Source organism: Periophthalmus magnuspinnatus, chromosome 8 (assembly GCF_009829125.3).
Source record: "Periophthalmus magnuspinnatus isolate fPerMag1 chromosome 8, fPerMag1.2.pri, whole genome shotgun sequence".
Taxonomy (NCBI): Eukaryota; Metazoa; Chordata; class Actinopteri; order Gobiiformes; family Gobiidae; genus Periophthalmus; species Periophthalmus magnuspinnatus.
This window is the reverse complement of record NC_047133.1, coordinates 24,916,057-24,938,531: the sequence shown is the minus strand read 5'-3', so window position 1 is coordinate 24,938,531 and position 22,475 is coordinate 24,916,057. Positions and strand designations below refer to the sequence as shown.

General features: G+C 40.1%; 1 protein-coding gene across 2 annotated transcripts; it reads left to right on the top strand.

Annotated features, from left to right (window-relative positions):
- The first annotated feature begins 570 nt into the window (after positions 1-570).
- Positions 571-22,359, top strand: aatka (apoptosis-associated tyrosine kinase a). Of its 2 annotated transcripts, XM_033971346.2 has the most exons (15): positions 571-738; positions 840-960; positions 9,802-9,935; positions 12,476-12,617; positions 14,940-15,019; positions 15,272-15,390; positions 15,707-15,791; positions 15,871-16,004; positions 16,376-16,460; positions 16,540-16,661; positions 16,786-16,935; positions 17,277-20,241; positions 20,579-20,738; positions 20,802-20,996; positions 21,100-22,359. In XM_033971346.2, the coding sequence occupies exons 2-15, from the start codon at positions 879-881 to the stop codon at positions 21,126-21,128; spliced, it is 4,482 nt and encodes a 1,493-aa protein (XP_033827237.1). In that variant the 5' UTR covers positions 571-738; positions 840-878; the 3' UTR covers positions 21,129-22,359. The 2 variants fall into 2 exon arrangements, with proteins under 2 accessions (XP_033827237.1, XP_033827238.1); XM_033971347.2 differs by lacking the exons at positions 571-738; positions 840-960; positions 9,802-9,935; positions 12,476-12,617 and adding an exon at positions 13,851-14,832.
- The last annotated feature ends 116 nt before the right edge of the window (positions 22,360-22,475 follow it).

Below are 22,475 nucleotides of genomic sequence, written 5' to 3'. Positions count from 1 at the left end.
TTAGGGGAGTCACGAGGTTTACCCCAAATTTAAAGCAATGCTGCCCTCTAGCGGACAAAGGCTTTAAACTATTTCAAGCAAAGTATTACAACATTGTTTAAAATAGACTCACTATTTTATTAATATGTAGCTGCCATATGATAATTCATAAATTCACATTTAGACAATGCAAAATTCACTGTCATATGGGCACAACGTGACACCAAACACTACCCCAATCCTGCCCCAATTTTACAGTCAGAACCGGAATTTATGTCGACTGTCGTCCAGAAAGAAAGTAGGCTAAAAATTAATTCTATATTACTTCAACAATAATCTCCATTAGAAAGTTTTTTGTTTTTTTTCTCCGATAACTGATACAAATGCAACTCACCAAAAATAATTTGGACACGTTTGCGTAAAGTGCCCAGTAGTATGCGGAAGCGCGCACAGTTTTGTCTTCAAAATAAAATTTAAGCAGAGTAAATTTATAAAATTACATTTTATTTTGAAATTACTATTTGAGAAAAGTCTTGAAGTTCATTCAATCTGACAATGGTGCAGTTTGTCGCTTAGTCCTTCTGAGGCAAACCCAACCTGTAATGCAAATGCGCATCTGTGAGCGAGGTCCTTCAGTCAAATATTTCTTCATTAAATCTGACACGTGAGAGGACAAGGTGTCGAGGAAAATGGAACCTGCTGTTTTCATCTTTCTGCTCACCAGCTGATATGTATAAGATTTTGGTGGCTCTGTAAAAGGTGGGATGGAAGAAAACGCTGCGTGCCCAATCCTCAGTCTGTTGTTCTGTCAAAAAGGCGCGCTCAAAACTGGAATTTTATTTTGACCTTTTTGTGTCCAGGCTACAGCTGTCTTCTCCAACGCGCCGAGGAGGAGGAGGATGCTCTATGCCCCACATGTGATTGTCATGTCTTCAGCCTTTTTCAATCCCAGCTTTGCCTTCAGCTCCCACTTTGACACAGGTAATCACACAACAGTAAAACATAAAGCTAGTGTATGCGCTATATCTATTGAGATTTGATGCCATTGTTGTTCAGCCTACCTCTGTGAGTTCATGGTTTTAGTCAGCAGTAGTCATTGTTCCCAGCTCCTATATAACATGTATGTAGAAAACATCATTGATAAAGAGACATTTCCCCAGTCTTTGCGCGTATCTTTGCACTCCATGTATGCCAGCTCTCTACATGTGAACAGTATGTGCTTGGAATTGCAATGCATGTCTCTCTAAAGGGGTGACCTTCTGACAGCATACATGGTTGTGTTGTGTGGTGATAAGGCTAGTTGGTCTAAATCTTGTGGTTGTTTCTGTTTGATAGTATCCTTGTCGCAGGCAAAGGGTATTCCAGGTGCTATTGCTGCAGTGCTACAGGACCACAGTGCAAGAAGGCATGGTTGCATTGACAGACACAGTGAGGACTTGAATTAAGACAGAATAAATAAGTGTTTGTGAGTGTCAACAGGAATGAGAGGGTCCCCGCACAAGCTGCAGTGTGCCCAGCATACCAATGACACCGATCCCAGCATACCTCTCCAATTACAGCCTCTATCTGTTCTCTGCACACTTGTACGGTCTCAGGGATTTTTGATATGCTGCTGTCCGGGTACATCACTATCATCTACTCGATTGTCAGCAGTTGACAGTTACTTCTATGATGAAAAAATCGTATTAAACAGTGAACTAATCAAAAATATCAGCTGTCTCTTTTCAAGGCTTTTGTGTGCATATAACAGAACAAGCATATTAGGTCAAGATCTATTATGCAGCGTCTTTTAACCTGTCAAATTAAAGATATGGCTATAGCTTAGTGTATGATTAGACAGGGCATGCCAACTATCTGTGCAGGGATTTTAAATATGCTTGTGTCTGTCTTCCTCGATTCTCCTAAGCAGTAGTTTCCAGTTTATGTTTGTGCTATAACAGTGTAATTTAACTAAGGAGCACTCAACCGATCTAAACATCATTTGTGTTGCTTAGCTGCTTATTGACTTTTCTATAGAAATAAGATGAGAAATAAGATGAGGTACTTTGCAATTTTAAGTAAAGACCCTACGTTCCTTCATAGTTTGGACTGTCAAGAGGAAGAGCTGCCAATTTTGGTCAGATTTAGGCAGCAGTAACAGTAGCCGTAATGTGTCTCTGGACATTCCTCCTTTTCCTGTGTGCTGCAATATGATACTACTGGTCAATGTTGTATCATTTAATTTAAAGCAATACGGCAACTATAATTGAATGCTGTCTGTTATTCTGCAACCTATATATTTTTTTCAGACATTAAAAACTGCAATTAATTACAATGTTTGTATGTGTCTTGAGTGAGCATATGCATGTTATGAGCGGGGATTTTAAGACTGATAACAGCTTATGTCATAGCAATGTACATTGCAGCCAAGTGCAAAATGTCACCAATAATCTGATACATTCCTGTAATAGGACAGAGAAGTAATGTTGCCTAGGTAACAAAAAGGGGTGTGTCGGAAGGGACCAATCATTCTTCTATTGTTCAAACAGCAGGGACACAGAAAACCCAATTATAGCATACTCACATCTATATTTACAAACCTGCAACATTTCACAGGGTTTTAATAGCAGTCCTGTTACATACTTATACGTGGGGCTGGTCGGGTACAACATGTGCCCACCACTGTGACATGTGTTCACACATTTGCAGACGAATGAACAAGGAAGGAAGAGGAGGCCGCTGCTGTTGTCTTGTGGTCATTATGTAAGACCTCCACATGAATGACCAGATCTGTTCTCCAATGTGGGGTTCTGCATCACTGACTATTTTTGTCCACACCTGGTACCAGTGTCTTCAGCACCAAGGAGAGCTCCCGAGTTGTCAAGGCGTCTAAGCAGGTGATATAACATAATGGGAAGTAGCTTAGCTTAAAGTAGTGCTACATATTTAAACTGTGGTACAGACTCATGTGTTTGATAATGTTGATGTTATAATGACGAAAGGCTGGTGTAGAGCTGCTTTTGTGTATATTTTGATTTCAACCCAATTTAAAATCAGTTAGTCATTCTTTAGACCAGGTTTTAAACTTGAGTGAGGTCACCACTCCACAGATCTGGCCTGTAACTTGGGGGACATCACCTGCTTTTCTCCATGGAGATAGATATATAGGTTAAAACCATTCTGTGAAACATTCCAGGCAAACTAACATTTTCATAGAAGCAAGTCAGAAAAGTTACATAGTGTGCCCTTAAGCCTGTATAAGATTAGATTTGGTTTTGGACTTCTTGTTCTTTCTACTCTTTTTATAGTTGCTTGTTGCTTTAGTTGTTTTGCATCCAGTTTGTGGCTTTGGTTGTACTCGTCTAAGGTCAATAAATTGGATTTGTTAACAAAGGACATCTAATTATCAAGATCATATTTGTGATTTCATTATCTAAAATCATTCAGCCCTAGTCTCCAGTTGACGTGGTTGTTCATTGTTGATTTGAAATACAGGTTTTTGCACTGATCAGAGGGACAGCAGATACAATACACTGACCCAAACAGCTGAGCATGCAGGGCTGTCTGTAATCACTCTCCACTGAGGCCTGGAGGTGGCAGTGCCAGCTTCTGTTCTGCGACTGATCCGGGTGACAGCACCATAGTAAAGCTGAAAACCTCTGTATCTACATGGCAACGAATGACAATGACCAATCAAGCTGCAATAAGTGAAGCATTGCCTCGACATTATTGACTGGTCCAGTACGAGCTAGTTCCTTGCTGTGTATTGATTATTTATACCTCTATGTTTAACAGCGAGCACTTTAGTTACATAAGTATGCCTCTTTGGAAAGTTGAATAAGAATGAAGTAGAAGTAACAGCTGTAGGAGAACCATTTATATCCCGCTGTGAAAATATAATGGGTGGGTGTGCTTCGGTCCTGTGTTAGTCAATATAAAATGTCATAAAAAATGGAAACGCAATTCTGAATGAAGTAGAGGGATGCAGTCTTAAACGTATTGGAATTCACAAACATACAGCAATTCCTTTGTGCGTATCATGAGACTCACTAAAATGTCATCTCCAGCACATTTTTGCATGTCTGCTTACGGTCGGCACATGCATCCAATTTGTACTTAGCCCGAAGCACAACATGTGTCAAGCTACTGCAGATACTGAGTGTGAAAATCAGAGACAATCTGTGAATGATTAATAGATAGAAGAAATACTGTGTGGATGCTTTCAACGAGAAGTAATTATTTTTGTTTTGGTCCTGGTTTACATCTGGTTAAGATGTGCTTTTATGTGGAGTTTTTAATTCAGCCTCATGAGTTTTAGTCTTAGTCTATACTTAATGGACAAGTTAGGGTGGGCTATAGTGGCACATATGATATTTTATGGAATATACCAATCAAAGAATAATAATAATAAGGCAATCCCTTAAAAATGTGCTACACTTGTCCTTTAAATGTCGTGATTGGGGTTTGAATATCAGGAACTGTTTGAAAGATTACTCTAAGTTTGTTTTATTTCATTTTAAACAATTATTTTTGTGTCTCTTTTTGATTAATCTTTATTATTTTATTTATTTTATTATATTATAATTTGACATATCTTCAAAACTACCATTGTGATATTGTATAATGTGTGTGTTAGGCCTTGAGTGATCTGTGGTGGCCTTCCCTCCCCCTTCCAGATAATGACAGTTATCATGTCTCTCTGCTGGCCACAACATCCCTCTCCCATCTGCACAGAGTCACACAATTCCTGGAGAAAGACAAAGAAAGTGTTAATTGTCGGTAACTGACACAATGTACCCTGGTATTATTCATATTGTGCTGTCCACTCATCATTTGGATTCTTCAATATATTATTTTCACAACACACTGACAGCAAAATTGATCTGAGTGAGTAATAAACCACAATCAAGGGAATCACAAAGGAAATTTCTTGGCCGCACTATCTCTGAAAACGCTGTTGTTTTATATCTGGAATAGTAATATAATAACATGAATACAATTGGCTAAATGATACAATACAAAGAGGTGTGAAAGAGAAGCACTGAAAAATTTGAATGATAGGTGGTATTTTCTTTTATGTAATGATTCATAACAGCTTAAATCAATAGGCTATTATAAAATACAATATAAAAGTAATCATGATGGTACTTCATCATGGCCCCTGCTGTTACATGGTGCAACACTTCAGAGCAAGTGACCATTCTGTCCAAGTAAAAAAGAGGACAGCTGAAAAAAATTAGAGTGTAACTGAGTAAATTAGAGAGTAAATTGGTGTAGCGATTGGGAACTAGATCAGAGCATCTCCAATACTGCAACTGCAACTGAGCTACTTATTGTACATGCTAGTGTTGTAGCCTTTTATTTTTTTTATACTTGCACAGTCTAGTTTAGCTTTTTTCATTTCTTATATTGATTTTGTGATTTTTAAGTGATTTTTGTTCATTTTGTTCTTGAACTTTGCCTTGCAACACCGAAATTTCCCCATTAAAAGTTCTCTTATCTTAACGCTTGCTATGCCAATTTGTTTCTTTACTTCAACTCTGTGTGGCCCTCTAAATACTACCTTTCAGAGTTTTAACACTGATGCAACAGGAAACTCCCCAAAAGAGGCAGATGGAGGAGCTCTCCATCCCTGCAGCACTGTCCTCAATGTAGAGTTTGGGCATATCTCTTCTCCCTCAGATAAAGCTTTGGAGGTAATAAGCATGCAGAATATGTGGCAAATGTGCGTATGTGACTGTATCACTCAAGTTGTGTGAAAAGCATGCTGTATTTAATTGTATTGACTCTAATGGTTGTCTACATCTCATGTTCTAACCCCCTCTGTCCCTCTCTCTGGCTAAAGATGATTTGATTGCAGTGGTGTGGAGTTTGGCCCTGTGCCCACTCTGCAGCCCCTGCAGCATTGCCAGCTCTCGGATCATGCTTGGACAAAATCAACATGGGATATGTGAAGCGTGCAGATTATTTGTATTCATCTATACACGACCAAACTGTGAGGCACTATGTTTGTACCAATGAAGCCTCTCTATTGGAATCAGGCTGTTTAACTTTTACACTTCTAACTGCAGTAATGCCTGTCTGTTAAATCAAAGCACATAGCCAGCTTTAGCTCTTCATGTGAACCACTTCTCTAAATTGCCTTCCTGGTGCCATTTGACTTGGTGTCCTGTCATTGTGTCATTATCTTGTTGGCTCAAATTTTACTTGAACAACAGTAGTAGAAATTGTTTGGAAAAAGACTCCTTTTGTAGGCTGTGATGAATGTTGAAGCAAAGATGAAGAAATAGGTCCAACCGAGTTGCCAACAATATCTCCCACAAAGTCAGACCCCAAATGATACAAATCACCAAGTTTATGTAGTTTGAGATGACATATATTTCAAAGTAAGGACGTGACACACCTACCGAGGTGTGGTCAGACAAGCTCCTGGTGGCATTCACGAGCTGGTTCATGTCTTATGTAACATGTGGAGGTAAAACAATACAAGGTGTGGTACGCTTCAAATGAGAGAGATCTGAAAGCCGACTGTTTGGTCTGATTGCATCTATCTTCACTTACATACACATACACACAAACACATCTTAACCAGATTAACAACCAAATGGGAACAAAAGGATTTACATGAAAGGTTTTCATAACACTGTCTTTATCTACCAAACCAAATGAGTTTTAGTTACAAGATCACGTGATTTTTAAAAGGTAAAATGATAACACAACATTTAAATTTCCTTTACAATGTAAAGCACTTTGAGAACCTTGAAGTCACAAATGTTCATTCAGTAGTGTTTTACTATGGAAACATCAATTATTTTTTTCCCTGTAGACTATATATGTTTTATTCACAATGTGTTTTTCAGTTTAGAGAAACATGTTTTTATTTGGATAGATGTATCCAGTGCAGAAGTGGAAGGCCTTTGCTGGATACATACTTTATTTATGACCATGAGCAGCCATGCAAAGCTGTCCCACACATCACGCCCTTATCACAGGCACACATGCAGTTACATTCTGACACAGCTAACCCGCTAACACAGCTAACCCTCTGCGCTCACCTGCCCCTCTCTAGGATGATCCTCGATATTTCCACTGTTATTGCTTTCTGTCACTCCTCCTTCCTGCAGTTTTATGCGGCTGGCTCAGAGTTTGCCTTCTTTTCGATTTGTAGCCTTATTAGCAGTGGATCGAAATGCTGCATCCATGGAGCTGGAAACCAATTTGGTTATGAGTAATGAGCAAAACACTGCTGTTATGCTACGCTCTCTGTAAATATGGCTTTTATACATTTATTTTCAATTTGCAACAGTTGTCAGCGCTTTTAAAATATTTATGCCGTTCATTTGGAGGTCACTTCCACTCAGCGAAGAAGGATGCCATAAACCATATGCTGTGGTTGGATAATGTGATAATATTTCTTGATAATAATTTCTTCAGATAATCTGTATTGTTTATTAGTTGTAGCATCACATAATATTTGTAGTATTCAGGAGTTTTACTTTACAGATACAGATACAGATACAGATACAGAGTTAAGAGGAATTAAATGCACAACAGCAAAAAGGAGAAAGCGTGGAGTGACTGAACAGTTTCCTTCTTATTTCTCACTTACCAGTACTTCTGCTGCTAATCCTTTTTAGATGGTTTTCCAGTTCCATGCCATGCCCTTTTAGTCAATGAAATGATGCACAGGGCATGTCCGAAATATCTTAAATCCACTACAGTCCTAAAGATAACACAGGGTCGATCAGGCAGCCCTCAGCGGAGTGACTGAACACTCAAGCTGTACTCTCAAACATATTGTTTTTTTTCTAATGTGAACAGCGACACAAAGTATTGACTATCCTCAGAAATATGATGGCTGACCTAATAGGCTCTCGCTCACCTACCTCATATGTACTGTCCTGTTTTATTAGCTGTCCTTGAATGCGCCGTGAGTCAGTGTGACCCCTGATTCAGCTCCTGTCAACTGGCACCATCTGCGCCTTTCCTCTGCACTCTCTTCTTCTCCTCTTCTTCTGCTCATTTCTATTTGACACTGGAAGATAGCAACAGTTCAGCTGGGGACTGGACATTTCTCTGCTTTTATTGTCATGCACAATGCCCTTTTTTGTATTTAGTCATAAAACTATTACACATACATTTTAAAATTTTACATTTTGTCAGTAGTAAAACACAATATTGGCTGAAATTGATTTAAAACTGCATGGGTGAGTCTCTGTTGTACTGTACCGAGCAGTTGATTTATTTATTTTCATAGGACTATATATAATGCTGATATTTGCACTTTTTAGTAAACTAACTATGAGCTTTAAATTTCCAGCACATGCCAATATTTTATTTTGCTGCTGCCTAAAGAATCCACATACAGTTTTATTTGAACACTTTAGTGCAAAGAGATAACTGTACAAAATGTATGTTAAATGTTTATGGTAAAAAAGGACTGGGGGAAAATAATCAGAATCTGCTTTATATACCGGTCCAAAACATCAGCAGAACTTATCGGTCATCGGTTCATCTGGATTCTAAACAATCGGTATGGGCATTGTCCATGAACATAACGGTTGATCTCTAATAGATATCTTTGCTTGCTACCAGTGTTTGACTTTTATTGCGCCCTGTTACAGTAGTCTCCATGGTAATGTGTTGGTGGCTGCATGCCCACACACTTTCACACTTAGAAAGGTTCATAGCTTCGGTCTGTCCTGTCTTTGTTATAGCTATAAGTTAGAACCAGGGATTTTGGCTTATAGAACATTCTGGGAACAATGTGTACTATTTCTTGGCTCATGTCTGCAGGATCCCTGTTACAGAGAGACTCAGCCCTGTATGGAGCACATTACATGTGCACGCTGCAGTAAAGCTTGCACCTGGAGTTAGTATAAGAACGATGGGGAAATCTCTAAGGCAATATAACGTTATGCTGAACAATTCTACTAATATTACACATTGGGACACTATATACAGTGACATGATGTTCATGCTCTCTCTGCTGCTTATAAGCTCTGACATTCAATGAGTCTTGTTTGTTATTCAGTGTATGATGGTGTAAGACTTACAGATAGATTGGTAGAGATACAACAATACTCAATATAATATTGAATTGTTCAATATGACTCTCTCAAGACAATACACATGTGTACATCTCAATATGTAAAAAGTCATTTCTCCAGCATGACATACTTTTACGTATACGCAAGAAAACACTAAAGTCTAATTGTGCTATATCCTAACAGCGAAGAAATGCTGTCATTGCATAAGATGTTATGTTTGTTTTATAATTACTACAAAGAGGAAATATTTATTTTTGTATTTCTGCTGACTTGTATCAATAGGACATTCTGCTCCTAAATGAGACAACTTTTGTATTTTAGTAATTGCAGCCAGGCTATTGAAATGATGATAGTGATGAATCATATATACACATATAGCTTAATACTCCTCATAGTAAGTGGACTACTACTGTTGTAGATGTGCACTAAACATTTTAATTAGTCTCTCTCGTGTTTGTTGAAAAGTGAATATCCAGATTCTAATTGCATCCATTGGTGGTATCAAACTTCTTGCCTCCATGATTCAAAGAGCACAGTGTAATTAAGCCACAGGGGATCACTTCCTATTCACACCACACAGCCTTATACAGACCAATAATAGACTGAGAAGAATTCAAATGAGTCACATGGCTGTTCCCTTAGGCAGGTCATGAAATGGTTACAAATCAACAGCGTGTACAATAATTTACCTATTATTACATATTTATTTCTCCTGTTGAACTGCTTGCTGCTGTACCATATGACTTGCTTGTTTGTTTCCAAGGTAACCATGGTGTATGTTGTTATGTTACAGATGGGGCACCGCTGAGTGAGCTCTCCTGGCCGTCCTCACTGGCTGTAGTGGCAGTGTCTTTCTCGGGCCTCTTCACATTTGTCTTCCTGATGCTGGCCTGCCTCTGCTGCAAGAAGGGAGACATCGGGTTCAAGGTGAGACTACTGCCCTCTGCTGGATTAACCCCCAAATCTGCTCAGAGATACTTTACTTGTTATACCATCTTATTTTGAAGATTTTAGTAATGTATTTTGGCACACTGAATCAAAAAAATGTATTCAAATCAATGCTGGCACAATTGCATTTTGTGTCTAGTTGTGGGTGGATGTTTTAGTTGCCGTGTTGATCAGACATTGTAAAAATATTTATGCCAATTTGAGTAGTTTCTGAGAGCTATCAACAACAACACCATATGAAAAGAGGTCCATACACTGCTACTCTGCCAAAGTTCAATTCATATATGTGCCCAGTATTGCCCAGAGACAAAATAATAAGCTATTAGTGGCTATGATACAGTTAATTTGTAATTTTAAATGCATTACAGAATTAACCCACTATACAGTCCTTAGAGCATGAAAACCTTTACTTTTACTTTTACAAATATTTAAGAATATTGACATTCTCATAGACTCATCTTAATTGTAAGTTACTACCAAGGGTGCAGCACCAAATCCTGGGCCCTGAGTACAAATCATCCGGTTGGGCCTGCACTAATGAAAAATTCACATTATAGACTTTGTGAGGAGCCCCTCACTGCACTGGAACCTGGGTAAACAGTACCCTTTAACCCCCCCCCCCCTCAGTCAGATGCCCCTGGTTATTACTATAAAAAGTCAAATTCAACAAAATTTCAGATTTAAGTAGTCAAAATGTACAATTTTCCATTATTTTGTCTGTTTATTTGTTATCTGAGGAATGCATAAATACATTAAAAGCTAAACTATTTCACGTATATGATCTTCTTTGATGTTGTCAGACTGCTTACAACAAACACTCCATGTCCTTTGTCCTGAGATCTGACCAGCCTGTCAATAAAGCTCTGTGCATTCTTGTTGTTTAACTGTATTTTTGTTCCATTTAAAAAAGAAACCTGTTGTTATTCCCTTCCATTATAGAGCTCTTATAGACGTACGTGGTGTGTTTGTGGCTGTGGGTATTAAATGCTTTTAGACTGAAGGGTCTCAGGAGAGCAGTGCAGAGCTGACTCAGAGCCAGGTGCTGCCTTTCACAGCAGCTATGAGGCGGAGAGTGGCAGATGGATCCTGTGAATGAAAAATACACAATAAACACATTCCTTAAGTATGTTTGAGGATGTACTTAGACAAACAGTGCCTGAAGTCAACTATAAGATTTTGAGTCTCGTCACATCTTCTCTGACTCATTTTGTGAAATGGGCTGCTGGGCTGGATGCTCAGTAAAAGGCTGACTGTGTATGAACAATCTGCCTTTCAATGTATGGCATTTAAGTGATGACCTTAAAGAGATTTTTGAGACAAGACAGTTCAAATACAGTGACTCAATAGGACTAGTTAAGACTCAGTAGACATCCATTTGCGCTCCATTAAACAGTACAAGGCACACTTTGTTGAGTTAAAATTCCTAAGGATGAATGAGACTTACTATTATATTATTATTTTATTATATATTATAACTGCTCAGGCTACTCCAAATTAGGTTGGTGGTCTGAATTTGCTTGGACCCGTGCATGCTTTTTGTGTCATTAGCTATAACACTTCACCTACCTTGTTTAGTGTGAACATTGCTCATATGTGAGTGGTCAGATTGGCAGCCGTGCTTCCGTCAGTCTACCTTAGGTGTGACTATGGTAGTAACCATCAGCAGATTATATGCATAAAAATAACTAGAGTGTAGGTCAGGAGTGTCCAGACTCTTTTCACAGAGGGTCCCTTATCGAAACATACAGAGTGAAGTGCTGCAGACTGCAGGACAATTAAGTGAATCATTCAAAATGTTGCATTTGATGTTGGTTTGACTGACCGCACATTTAATAAAGCTTGGAACATTCATTAAGTCTGTATCACATGAAAAGTGTTGTTATTTAAGTTATGATAGCAGCCTAAGAGCCAACAAAAATTGGCCTGGGGTCACATTTGGCCCCTGAGACAGGGTTTGGATATCCCTGATGTAGTGCTTTGAACGACTTGTCAAACCTTCTAAAAGTGCAATACATGCACTATTATTATTATTTAGTCTTAAATGTTTATTGCTGATCAAATAAATACAATTTTAGGCATAAATTTACCATCAAAACCAACACAGACTGATCACCAATTGAAATGATCTCAGCTTTGAGGTGAGGTCATGTACAATACATGATTCATTAATGTTTGCATGTAAGGTGAGTACTATGATTAATGTGGTATAATGTATTCTATAGTGTGCATTAGCGTATACCATGATTCAACAGCACAAAGAGCACAAAGAGAAGAGTGTTTGTGTGTAAGCAGCTGTTTACATTAGTGTGTGTCCCACAGTGTACCCACAGTCACCGTACAATGCCCCTCTCAACATACATGATTTATCTGTGCAGGGAGGTAGGCGTGTCCTGTGTGCGTGGATGCCTGTACAGTCCAGCTATTGTCTCCCACTTGGTGTCAGCAGTGGGACAGCTGTGAGTGAGTGACTAACACACACTATGTATGTGTGTGTGTGTGTGTGTGTGTGTCCACTCCAGGAGTTTGAAAACACTGAGGGAGAGGACTACCAGGCAGATCTGTCCAGATTGACACCGCCCTCATCACACAATGGTCCGGAGGTCTACATCCTGCCCCTCACTGAGGTGTCACTGCCAGTGTCCAAGCAACCCGGGCGATCCAGTAAGAAAGACACTACATATTTCAAGATATATTTTTAATATTCACAAAAAATGACAGGAATGAACCAGAATTGGACATTTTTAAGATTAGACATGTCAGTAGAACAATAGTTCAGCAAAACTTTTCTAAACGCGCTTTAGATTTGCCACATTAGAGTAAAGTGATCAAGTGAAATGTTTTATTCAAGGGGGTTGCAGACATTTAGCCAAGCTAAACATAATCAATGCCTTGTTTGACATACAAATGCATGTTATATTTGTCTAGGGGTTCACACTGTTAAAACCTACATTCCAGTGTTGTTATTCTACAAGCAAGGGGTCAAGCAACATTGTGTAACATTTGGACCAACTGCAGTGCATTAACTGTGACGAGAATTGTAAAGCAAACGTTAGAAATGTAATTGTTACATTTAAAAAGAAGAAAATATTCTCAGTCAGCTCATATTTTTCCATTATAGTATAATTTTAGGCTTTTTAAAGGTTTTACACAGAGCACAGCCTGTTCTTTGGTTCACTCTCCCTTTTACACTGTGTCCATTTGAGTAAGTGTGGGGATCCTACTGCCGCTCCCTGCATGACTCACTGCGCTGTGCTGAGATGGGCGGGACTTAAAACTTGTAAGCACTTGCAGCCATTGGAGAAGGCATCACTGGGTTTTCGTCCTCTCAGCCTATCAGGAGTCACTGCTATGTCTTGCATAGTTACCGCGGTCTGATTGGTCCAGGTGTTGTAAGGGCTTGAATGCATGCATTCTGGGAGCACACAGAGAGAATGGTACTTTTGTGAGGGAAAAGATGTGCATACATTTTCTTGAAAACAGAACTATGTTATCCATGAGTATAAAAATGTAAAATTCTTTAGTACATTTACATTACTATGACCATGTTAAATGTCAAGGCATTGCTTAGTAAAGAATAGACGTCACTAGAACCATGCCCACAACAGAGTAATAGAAATAGCCCATACCCTTCTAGCCATAGGTTACTATTATTGTTCTTATCCTACACTATTAACAATAATTACAAATAAATTTAAGTTAAAATAATTTAATTAAAATAAGTGGAGTGTTGGTGTAGTTTGTAGTATAAATCTGTAACTGTTAATGTTATTCAGGAGGTTGTGTAAAGCTTTCAAACCTAAACGGCATGATGCATCAACATTTTTATTTGTAATGTTTGATTGTATGAGACCACCATTAAACTATATTAATGTGTGAGTGGGTTTGGGAATGCTCTCTCACACATTCCGCATTTGGAATAATTCTCTGTTTGGGAGGGACGCTCAGAGAAGTGTGGGCCTGTAATCACCGTGACAACCTCTGACCAGCGTTCCAGTAGAAAATGGGCCTTGTGTCCCCTCTCCAGTGTGTGTATGTGTGTGCATGTTTGGTACCAGCACAAACAGCGTGAGCGTGTGAGTGAGTGGGGCCCAACAATGGCTCTGATTTAGGCTGATGGCCCAGTGGGTGAACATAAGGCTGGCTTGAATTGTCCGTGGAACGCACCAGAGGAGGACTGGCATTATGGGCAGAAGACAGTGGCTGGTTTGTGAGAAAATGAGGAGACACAGAATGGGACGGGTGGTGGCATGCACCAGGACCTAGGAGGGGGGAGGGGGGTGCGAGATAGTGAGTATGACAGAGGTCTTTTCTGAATCTGACAGTGCAGGGTTTGTGTCCCGTTTGGCTGAGGAATGTGGCTGTCCTGGTGACAGAAGGGCATTATGTGGGCCTTATGTCACTGCTGGGTGTCTTGAGGCTGCACTCTGAGCGGAGCGTCAAATAGCACAGGACTAACATACGTGCCAGTCACTTGGGGTCCCAGTGCAGGGCAGCACATCTTTGTCTCTGCTTCAGGCTAGGGCTGATGGAGACTGTGGATATGAGCATTGGCTCCACAGCTGCGGACCGCTTGTGTTTGTGTGCACACCGGCTGGAGGATGAGCCATGTACAGAGCGCAGAGGCAACATGGTGAGCTTGTTCAGCTGTGTGAGGGCTCCCAGGGTTCAATCCTGCCGACTCTCTCACACACACAATGAGGCTGAGGTGGCCGGGGCCAGGGCCCTGGCCACTTGGTTCTCACACTCTCAACCTGTGCTTCATCCCTGCATGGGACCAGCTCTCATGGGACAGTATCTGTCACGGTGCTCAGAGTGGCTGGCCGCTCTTCTGCTCCATCATCATCCTTTCTGTTCTGAAATATGAAGATCCATGGAGGTAAATATTGCGTGTCAAACTGTGTGGGGAAATCTGTCAAGTTAATTTATTTGCCTTTTAAACAACACTTCTTTCTGTCTTGCTCTGTTACTTCTGACTGTGTTTAGTCCAGCTGCTGAAATCTTCAGATCTGGGTCGCCACAGCCTTCTTTATCTGAAAGAGCTTGGCCATGGCTGGTTTGGAAAGGTAAATCACAAAAATATTAAGTTATAGTTCTTTTGTATTCTGGAGTGAAGACATACTTTTTATAGTGATGTTATTAGTAGTGGGACATATCCAGATTTACAGTTATTTTGTTATATTTTTACTCATTTACCTTACCTTTCACATAAAACAATTTCTTATATGAATATCACTGTTCTGTACTCTGATCTAATCTCTCTGGAGGTTTTAGTGTAACATGCTTTACTGATGATTATTGATCCTTTTTTTCTTTAGGTTTTGCTGGGTGAAGTCAATGCAGGCCTCAGCACCACCCAGGTGGTGGTCAAGGAGCTCAAGGCCAGTGCCAGTGTCCAGGAGCAGACTCAGTTTTTGGAGGAGGTTCAACCATATCGGTAACATGCTACTGCTCATTCTGTGCATGTATAATCTAACATGACACAATCATTCACGATTATTGACATTATGATCAAGCAGCAGTACTTATTTCCTTCCAAGCTTCCAATTTTTTGTAGTCTGTGAACAACTTTACATAGTCTAACCTGATGAATGATAAAGTAAGTTAAGTTAAATATGACAAAAACAACACTTTACATTTAGGTTTAGTTTTTATGAGCTTATGAGCTTGTATTTGGTTTTATGGTTAAATTGTGACCTGAATCATGATTATCGATTAACCCGATGTACTTGACATCTTTTTTCTGTTTGAAGTCTTCAGCACCCAGCCCTGCTCATGTGTCTGGCACAATGCACAGAGGTCACTCCTTATCTGCTGGTCATGGAGTTTTGTCCTCTGGTATGTGTCTTGAAAAACAATAACTGTTTGTTAATTGTAGATAGAATTTTCTATTGATTCCCTATGATGTGACACTCAGGGTGATCTGAAGAACTACCTCCACAGCTGTCAGGGAGCAGAGTCCGAGGCCCCTGATCCCTTGATCCTTCAGAGGATGGTGTGTGACATTTCCTCGGGACTACTCCATCTACACAAACACAATTTCATTCACAGGTAAAACTCTCACTACATTTAGTACTTTCTCTTTTGCTGACTTCAGTTCTCTTGTCTGGAAATTACACCACCTGCTGGCCACTCTCTACAACAACATCCTGGTGCTGCCTGAGTAATTAAAGAAAACTCCAGCATCAGTGATTTTGTTGCTGTGGGTGAGCCCTTGTCTCTTGATCTCAGCCATCTCATGCAGCAAAATGGATTAGCCAATGTGAGGGTGAGAAGTTGTTACCAAGTTAAATTAAGCTATTTGATTTGATTTTATACTGATAAAAAGTGCATGTCAACACTGATACTGTAAACTATTTAACCATTTTGAAATAGTGTAGAAATGTTTTACATATTGGTGGAAAATGTTTTACTCCCAACAGTGACCTAGCTCTCAGAAACTGCCTGCTAACCTCAGAAATGTCAGTAAAGATTGGGGACTATGGCCTTTCTCACAGCCGATACAAGGTAAGCTGTTGGCACTCTTTTGAGGCTACAATAACCATTAAATGTAAATGCTCATTTTTAACTGGCTTTCATTTCACAGGAGGATTATTACATAACTCAAGATCAAATCTGGGTGCCTCTTCGATGGATTGCCCCAGAACTCATAGATGAAGTTCATGGGAATTTGCTGGTTGTGGACCAAACCAAAAGCAGCAACATATGGTGAGTACAAAGATATGATCATGATAATATTACACTTGAACAACAAGTATGTATAACTAAATGTTTCAGCCTCTTTCCTTTTATGTATTAGTTATTTGTGTATGTATTAAATCTCATGTTCCAGGTCATTGGGCGTGACCATGTGGGAGCTTTTTGAGTTGGGAAATCAGCCCTATAGACAGTTCTCAGACCGTCAGGTGCTGACGTATGCTGTGAAGGAGGAACAGCTTAAACTACCCAAGCCACACCTCCAGTTTCCTCTGTCAGAGCGCTGGTCAGTTTACTTCTGATATTTATTAACAAATGTAATTCAGTACAAAAATATCAGACAAACTGAAAGTAATTAAGTTTGCTTGATATGTTTTTTTTTTTTTTTGTTTTTTTTTTTTTTATAAAAATGGTTACCTTAATTCTCTCAAAGCCAATTTTTTTTAAAACTGAATGACTAGCACCCAGAAGTAAAAGCAAACAAAAGCATATATACTGCATTGAGTATAAGTGCTGATTTAAAACCATCTGCTGCTTTCATTTATCATGCCAAAAATCAATTGTTCCTTTCTGGGAAATTGCTGTGTGCAAAGCATAAAAACAAAGTTTTTGCTTGTTACTGTGTAGGTATGAGGTGATGCAGTTCTGCTGGCTGCAACCTGAGCTCAGACCAAGCAGTGAGGAGGTGCACCTTCTCGTCACTTACCTGTGTGCCAAAGGCTCCAGCGAAGCAGAGGAGGGTTTTGAACAACGCTGGAATGCACTGAGACCCAATTTACTGGGGAGCAGCACCCACACCTCCTCATCAGCTCTGGTCCTTACCCCAACCCCCTTAGAACAAACCCAGGTGGAGCTGGCCTCCTCCGCATCCTCCTTCCCCCTCCTCGAACACTTCACAGACAGTTTCCACTCAGACTCTGGAGACGACCTGCTGACTGTTACTGAGACCAGTCAGGGGCTTAACTTTGAGTACAAATGGGAACAGGCCCGAGCGGAGCAGCCATACTGCTCATCATCTACCAGTGGGCCACTTGGACAGGGAAACCCACATTATCAGGACATTTACTATTCATGCAAAGAAAGCACGTGCAGGGGTGATAGTCCCACCTACTATGAACCAGAGCACCCAGGAGTGGTCCCAGTGCTGAGCGCTCACAGCCCTTCTGTAAGTAGCGAGTACTACATTCGCATTGAGGAGCAAGTAGAATGTAATATCAATCTAGATGACAGCATAGTAGACTACAGTCCTGGTCTTGAGGCCTGCAGTGTGTCTCCTGAGACCACCTCATCCAAGGCTCAGTCCAGTTCATACTGGTCCACAGTGAATAATCTCAAATCCACCTGCTATGATTCAGATTCAAGTCCCACTGTTCAGCTGGCAATGGAACCACTGCTGAGGGAAAACTCCAGCCCAAATAATCAATGCAGCTCACAACAAGTCTCATCCAATGTCGTCTACAGTGAACGACAATCTTGTCACTCTGATGAAGACATGTCACCAGAGTCTCGAACACAATCTGTACGTCCCATTGAGCGATTAGATGCTCCCATGAATATTTCAGTAGCAGTTAGCAGCCCAAGTTTAGGCTTCTGTGACCCCTATTTGGAAGCGAGTAACAGTTATTCTATGGACACCCTTCAAAAAACAATCCCTGTTGTTAACCACATTAGCATTGATGTGGAGTCCGATGATGGCATTTTAATGGGTAGACGGAGCAGCAGAGAAATAAACAATGATGACCTTTTCTCTGAAGGAGAGTCCACAAATTGGACATCAAACCACTCGGCAAACAACAATAGCCTTAGTATTGATGTCCACCACACAGGCACTGGTCGTGACAACTATCTCGACCTCCAATATCATGTCAACACAACAGACATTTGGTCTTTAACTAAAGCCACAACTAGAACATTTGTTAGCTCTAAGTCTAGTGGTCTGTTAGATGTAGAAAGACGGAACCCAGGAGGAGTGGATTCATACATTCACGTTCATCATGAAGTAATGAAGCAACCTGTTCCTCAAATGGGCACAAATGCATATAATCTTAAAAGTGGCAAGGAAACAAATCCAAAGTCCTCCAGTACTAGTGACAGACTGTACTCTGAACCCCAAATTATACCCGAAACATCCTTCATAAAATCCTCATCCTCTGGGCTGGTTGATAAACAGAAAATCTGGGATGGGGCAGGAATCCATATTAGTCTAGAGGATAGCAAGAGAGAACTGGACAGTGGCGCTGGGGTTCCTGCTTCTAGTTTGGCTGGACTTGGTGACTACAGTGACGACGAAGATGATGACTTAACCTACATCACATCTGGCATTTTTGCAGACTTTAACCTTGACTATGCCAATCTTGAAGAAGAAGAACTTAGTCCAGTAAAAACCACCAATGGCACCCCTGGTTCCGTAGAAACTCTAAACCTGTCCTCCTCCATGGAACAAGCCTTCAGTCCAGACAATTTTAACATGCCCATTCTGCCCAAATCTCTGGACAGTGGCTACGACACAGAAAATAATGAATCCCCAAAGTTCCTGTTCAAAGATGACCAGAGTCCTAGAATTGGTGAGGATTTTGTTTTGCAAATGGGACTAGACCAAGAAGTATCCTCAAATACTTCAGAGATACAGCTGAAAGCACTGACAGACAAAAACCCATATCGAGATTCAGCTTATTTTTCAGACTATGAAAATGAAAGAAGTCCCTATGAAGATGGAAGCAGGTTCTTTCCAAACACTGAAAAGACACAACTCGCTAAAGATGCTGTCAAATTCAATGATGATTTACGACAAATAAAAAATAATTTTGAAGTTGAAGTTAGTAATAGACAACTTACAACTCCAGGGCTGTCCATGTTGTCACCTTTTCCCCCTGAGATGGGTGGGTGTTTAACCAAAGAGTCTGCCCCTGCAGATGAGGAACTTGGATTGGAAACAGAACAAATTGTAGAAGAACTGCCTTCTGAGCTAAGTTCTTCTGTATCTGAGCCATCCTCATCAGGTCAAGATGGTTCGTCAAATCATGAAGATGGGAGGAAAACTGGGAATTCACTGCCTGACCACTCACTGCAGTCAAACTGTACTTTGAATGAAGATACCCCAACTGAAAATACAGATGGCTCTACCGAGGATGAGGAGATACCAGAAATCAACAGCATTAGTAAAGAAGAGGAGAGGGCTGACGTGACCATAAATGAAGAAGATTTTGAAGATATAGATGCCGATTCACAGGACAGCCTTTGTGAAGAGTCCTCCAACGGCCCCGCCAACTTGTCATCTTCCTCCTCCCTGTTAGAACTGTGTGGTGAGGACGTGAGAGCGCCCCTAGAGGAGGCAGAGGAAGAGTACAACTCAGATGACAGTGAGTCTGATGAAGAACTGAGAACATATAACATCCAAGAGGAGGAGAGCGAGGAGAGTGAGGAGGATTTTAGCATGGTCCCTGTCGTGGTGAGCGACTGCAGCAGAGCCAGACACCTGCGCAGCCTCCTGAAGATGCCCTCGCTGCTCACACAATCCTTCTGTGAGGAGCTGGAGAAGAAAAAGAAAGCAGTGTCCTTCTTTGATGATGTCACCGTGTTCCTCTTCGATCAGGTAGGGCAAGAACAATATTTGAAGGTGTTCTATGTAGCTTTTCTAGTGGAGAGCCTTCCACCAGCATAGCATTCATTTTATCTAGGGAGCAGGTGAAGTCATCTGGTCAAGTTGCAGGTTATATCAGAGGAGACTAACTCTCACTCACAAAAATAATGTTTATTTGGGTATTTGGGGAAATAACTGCGAGCAAGAAAGTAATAGGAGATAGGTAAAGTTTACAGTTTACAGTTTTGAGATAAAAATACACTGTGCATACTTACTTTGCTTGATCACACAGTAATTTTCAGTCATTAAACATGCAATAATGCCCTTCCCATCACACCTTGTCTTTCAGGAGAGCCCAACTGGAGAACTTTCTGATTACACATTTGCTACTGAAACAGAGTCTCCAGAAGAAGAACAACTTCCTGTCTACCAGGCTTTACAAGAACTCGAGAGCACGGCTCCAACTGACTCTGCTCTTGAACAAACAGAAGAGATCCACAATGACAAAAGTAGGTTGCAACATGTCAGATATTGTATTTTTAAATGCTGTTTTTCATGGTTGTAATTTTTAGGTGAGACAAATGAATTGGAAGATGATGTCCCATGTGAGCCAAACTTGCCTTCCCCTAATGGGCACCCCAAGACCCTGTCCTCCCTTGTGTCCAGTCCAGAATCTCCCAAACCTGCTTCAGTGGCACTTAATCGTTTTATGGTGTCACGATTTTCGATCACACATGTCACTGATTCCAATGCAAGCTCAGTAGCAGGTAAAATATTTTTTTAACAAGTTGCATTTACAATGTAACTTATCAAATCTTTCTGTCAATGCTTTATCCAAGTCTGTTTTATAATTTTGTTTTTAATCTCCAGACTCTATTGATGACAGCCCCAATGACTGAGCCATTTCAGAGAGTGGAAAAATCCAGGACTCAACACAGAGCATAATTCTGTCTAAATGTTTTAAAGAGTTTTATTTTTATCAGCCTTTAGACCCTGGTGACCCTTTATGAGAGTGCCTCATACTGTAGTGACCACTGTTGAGATGATTTGCACACTTCCTTGTTGTTTTCGGTTTATCAAAACATGTTGCAATGCTCTATAGTTTGCAGAAAACAACAAAGTGCATTGTAGTTTTAGCAGTGAATATATCAGTATTTCTAGATGCTCCCCTCATTGGCTGCCTTTGTTTACATGCTTCACCCATCCACATTACACATTGTGTGATAGATCATAGCTTCATAATAGTGTAAAACATAACACTAGAAAACCCATGTAATGGTTGTCATGGGTCACAGTGTGAGATAGTGGCCTAGTTACTTTGAACAACTCAATCTAACTGGACACACGTTTTCAGCAGAAACAAAAGGTTTTTCACAAGCTATGGGCTAATCACAACTTGGACAGTAAAAAAATAAAATACACAGAGACAAACCTTGAATGAGAAGTTGACATTTCTTAAAATGGTAGAAACATGCAATTCATCCAAAAGTTAAGTATATGTTTTTTTTTGCAGGATCTCAAGTTGGTAACAATTGGTCTTATTAATTTGTCTTAAAACCCTGTCAATCTATATAATTAACATTATATAATGAACCATTCAAGGTATTTCTAAGGTATTTGAGATAAACTCTAAGCTTTGCCACCTCTTTTCACCTCAAAGGATGACAGCGCCACTAATGCATTCAACAGGCCAGTATTAAACTGAACTATGAACAGTTTTATGTTCCTCATACAGAAGTATTCTATTATTCCCTATGCTGAATGATAGGTCTGAGGTGCACCCAAGACAAAAGGTCATCTCACTGTATTGTTTGAATGTTACATTGACATTGATATGTAGCCAGTAGCTTGACTTGAATTACTACAGCTGTAATAACAACTCCCTCATGCTCTCTAGTCAATAATGGGATCAACTTTTGTATATCTATGTAAAACAGTGCAATTTTGGATTATTACTCTCCAATCTGATTTGCCAAAGAGATCCTAAAAAGGCCCATTGGCTGGAAAGGCTGACCACTGGAGAGAAGCTGAGGAGAGTCGTTTTATGTGCTGTGAGTAAAATGACGCTGTCTCCATTTCTCCTCATTCATGGCTGTTGTACTGTCACAATAAATGCAAATACTTTTCACTACTGGCTTATACGAAGTATTTTGTACTTTCCCTGTACTTAGGGTATTTTTAATCATCACATTTTGAATGAATGATCTATTGAGATGACACTTAACACGACAAACACAAAGATATAC